The sequence below is a fragment of the Cyprinodon variegatus genome, unplaced genomic scaffold (assembly GCF_000732505.1).
Source record: "Cyprinodon variegatus isolate N-32 unplaced genomic scaffold, C_variegatus-1.0 Scaffold132, whole genome shotgun sequence".
In the NCBI taxonomy this organism is placed as follows: domain Eukaryota; kingdom Metazoa; phylum Chordata; class Actinopteri; order Cyprinodontiformes; family Cyprinodontidae; genus Cyprinodon; species Cyprinodon variegatus.
Window position 1 is genome coordinate 223,926 of NW_015150585.1, and position 4,234 is coordinate 228,159.

The window sequence follows — 4,234 nt, forward strand, 5'->3', positions numbered from 1 at the left end:
TATATATATATGCGGGTGTGTGTGTGTAACACTTTGGAAGTATATATATGTTTAGAAATGGTCGTCTGCTACTTCCGGTTTACCAGCACCAGTTCTCCCACTACCCATGTAGGCAACTGCTCATGTTACCTGCAGTTGCATACTTTGCAGTGCTAAATATAAACACTCAAATACAACTTTTCAGCCAAATTTTAGAATCACAAGTGACTTCAGTGTGGGAAACATTTTATTTGGAGTTGAGTGCACGGCAAAGACATAACATAAATCAAGATAATGTTTAGTCGGAGACGCTTTGAAACCTTCCACATCTATAGTTCGCTGGAATATATTCCCAAGCAAATGGGCGGAAATAAATATTATGAAATAGAAATACAAGATAATAAAATCGATTTAGAATTAAGTTAGCACATCTTAATTTCATCTTAGTAAAATTGCGATAAAAGGGGCATGCAAGCACATATGGTATCTAATATCCTACATATTTCCCAATGAATAACATTCCGTTATATCAAAACTTAAAATAATTTTACAGACAAGAAAACAACAAACGTTATATTAGGAAATTTGATTCAAAGATCAGTATTATAATTTACTTTGAGTCTACTAGACCTCAGGATTCTAATACTAGAAATAACAGCATTGCAGCTTAATAATATTGTTATAAGGAATACGGTCTGCGTAAAAGTGTGGATGGGAATTACTTTTTTTTTTTCAATGAAAATTTGTGGTTCAACCTAAATCCTTTTTTCTTGCTTTCCTAAACTGAACCAAGGTGCTTTTGTTTCTTCAGACAAACTACAGTCAGGAGCGAGTAGCCATCCTGTCTGCAGCTTGACAATCGTTCAATCTGTGCTCGTGCATTCCGCTCAGCAAAGCTTCCAACAGACACAAATGATAAAACTGACATGTACAATTTAATATCAGACACACATTGAACAGAGGAGGGAGGGACGACAAAACATGTCTGGAATCAGTGTCCAGTCGGTTCAGGATCAAGTCCAAAGATCACATCAGTAGAAAGCGTGTTCCCGCATCATCAGGCGCTTCTTCTTCATCCTGCGGTTCTGGAACCAGATTTTCACCTGCTGGTCACTCAGGGAAAGTCTGTCTGACAGTTCCTTTCGCCTCTGGCGATTGATGAACTCGTTGAGCAGAAATTCATTCTCAAGTTCAGTGAGTTGGGGTTTGGTGTAAGGCTTCCTCTTCTTACGCGCTTTAATGTGTGAGGGGCACCATGGAGCACCTGGACAGGGAAGGGAAAGAAAGCGACAAGCTTTACACCGACTTGATTAAGAATTAAATAAAAGTTAAAAATAGATTGTAATGTTACCCAACTGGAACATTTTGCACAACTAAATATTTGGACTGCTTGCAATTTGATCTAAATATTTCGGTATGATAGGACGGAATTTGGTGGGTTTGATTATATTGTAAGAGAGGATTGACTTCTTTTAACTGCTAGAAGCAAGTAATTAATGGACAGGTGCAAAACAGAAAAAATGGCTTCAAACAATCAGGATTAAAAGAAAAAATTCAAACACTTACAAAAGTTATCATTTTTAAACTATTCGTCTGATGTATCAGCAACCCTGGAAGCCGATCTATAAAATGCATGAGGTATGTTTACTGTTATAATCTTTAGATTGAACAGAAAAACAGATTTAAAAAAAAGTATTTCGTGTGAAAGTGAATCCACCTTAAACTTAAAGTAGAAAGCTAAAGGTGGAAATGTTTACATAGGAAGATGTCTAAACAGGTATTATACATGATTGATGTTATTGTGGTATTATAAAGAACCCGTTTGCCTTATAGTAATGCACATTCCAGTTTGTACTTTAAATGCACAATGTTACAAGGATTTAGATAACTGCACCGGCCATGAATATGTCGTTTTTATAAGTTTATATATTCATTTTCAGTAGTTTTTTAATATATATTTTTTGTGTGTACGAGATTTATGTTCCTGCGTTTTTACTGGTACATATTTCCGGAATATTATTTGATATTTTGAGTAGGCTACTTTGTCTATCACCTATGGAATTTCTTTTGTTGTTATATGTAATGTTTTTGATCAATTTTGTTTCCCTGCTTTTACCTTGTGTGACAAGAAATCTGAAACGAATCCTTGGAATCTTTGATCTTTGGTAACTAAGATTTTCAGGCCATTCAGGATTGTGTTTACCCATTTAATGTTGAATCCAGTCTAAAAAGTTTTTGTCATTATGAAAAATAAAAATATTTTTAAAGAGTGAAATAGGTTAAAAAAAAAATAAACATTTTCTTAATCCTCGAAAATCTGCAAATGAGTCCTTCACCTTGGCCAAATGTGGTCCTGCAGCATGGATCATTTGATGTTGCCTCAGTGGGTTTATGCTCCTGTTTGGTGTCGCTCACAGGAGCTGATGATTCCGGATTAAGCTGAGCCTCAGAGCAGTTTGACCTTGTTTGCAACTCTGAGAACCCACGGATCCGGTGTTCCGACGCGTATACAGCTTCCTCTAGTCTACCAGCCTCATCAGTCTTTTGAAAGCACTGAGTCTCGTCACGCTCCTCCGGATGCGCCTTGGTGAGGCCGCCGGTGGAGCTGGTAAACGGCGGGCAGAAGCCTCCAAAGGAGCGGCTCTGAGTCGGAGGAGCCGCGGCACACGAACTTGATGGAGACCATGGGTGCGCGCACACCTCTCTCCTGCCGTACGCAGAGAGCTGATGCAGCGCCGGTATGTGGGCCCCATTGCCGCGGAGATTGGAGAAGTAAAGCGATTCTGGGGTCGCGAAATTCAGCAGGGAACCAACATAGCCTGGATTTAAGGGATTCCGTTCACACATTTCCATGAAGCTTTGCACAAACCGCTTTCTTGTCAGCTCTTTTAGCAACTCCTGAAGAATAAAGGGAAGGTAATTGTTGATTTGTTAATGCAGCGTCACGTGATATGCAAAATATGTTGTCCGCCCCACCCTTGCCCCCCAATCCTTCAAAACTAATCCATCGGGTAATATGTTGATATGAACTAGATCAATGATCTGTTTTCATGCGTCATTCGCTACATTACAATATCTTATGAAACTCTAATATTTACTCCAGCTTCTAAGAATCTGAGTTTGATTACATCATCTAAAACATGTCCAAGGTGACCGAGAGCCACAATGGGAGCGCAAAGATCAATTCCTCTTTCATATAAAGCGCAACATAAGCATAATATGTGCGCCGCACATAAAATATTCAGATCCTGTAAGGTGCAGAGCTGCTCCTGGAGCTGCTTTCTTTGTGGTCTCCATTTTACAAGCTGTTCACTCCAGGTTTTATTCATATAAAGGCCTTAAAAAATGTGGAGAAAAGCGCAGTTATGAAACACATCAGCACGAAAAGCTCCGTGGGATTTGGTTTGGCCAGCACCCTCCCTTCTTCTTCTAATGCTCTCTTTGAAAAACCTAATTCATTTTCAAAATATTCCACCTGCATCATCTTTTTTGTAACAAACATTTACAGATTAATTAAAAAAAGGACCACTGGTTTACCTAAAAATAACCGAAACAGATACAAAATATGGTCACTTTCCTATAAATGCTTATTTAGAACGCATATTTCCACCTCAACTGCAAATTATAGGCAAAATTAATGATTTACGCACATGCTTTTGATTAAAACACATAATAGAAACCACAACATTCCCACACAATTTCCCTATATGTAATATTCTCCCATGTCTTCTGCTTTAGAGGGCTAACAGTGCATTTGGATTCAGACACCCGATTGGACCTCTGTATTGTATTGTAAAGGTGCCAAATACCGATAGGATGTTTCCACTGCTTGTTCGCTGTGTTTTCAGCTGTTTCAGAGTTTATATTTTGGAAAGTATTTGATATATTGTAAAATAATTATTTTGAGATATCAACTGCTATACAAACATAGCAGTTTAAGAACATATTTTACAAATTATATTGAAATGTTAGAACGGACTGGATTAGATTGGAATAAATTAGATATGTCCGTTTTTTCAAAGAAGGAAAAATTTGCGCAGTCTTGTATGGTGTAGGGAAAGTTTGCGTCGTGTTTTTTTTTTTTTTTTGTTCTATTTTCTTTTGTTTTTTTTTCAACAAATCAAAACTAAGGAGAGGGCCAAAAACATGTTGCCAGCTCTATTTCCACCTATTGCGTTTGGTACTCAGCCCAGAGCAGTAAGGCGGACATATACATGGTCAGTGTTGTGGGATTAAATATAGGCAAGACCAAAAA

At 37.9% G+C, this 4,234-nt stretch overlaps 1 protein-coding gene across 1 annotated transcript; it reads right to left on the bottom strand.

Moving 5' to 3' along the window:
• Positions 1-1,010: 1,010 nt before the first annotated feature.
• hoxd12 (homeobox D12) lies at positions 1,011-2,832 on the bottom strand. Its single transcript, XM_015376270.1, has 2 exons — positions 2,316-2,832; positions 1,011-1,243 (listed from the first exon to the last, which is right to left on the bottom strand). Exons 1-2 carry the CDS (start codon positions 2,830-2,832, stop codon positions 1,011-1,013), a joined length of 750 nt encoding a protein of 249 aa, XP_015231756.1.
• Between the last annotated feature and the right edge of the window lie 1,402 nt (positions 2,833-4,234).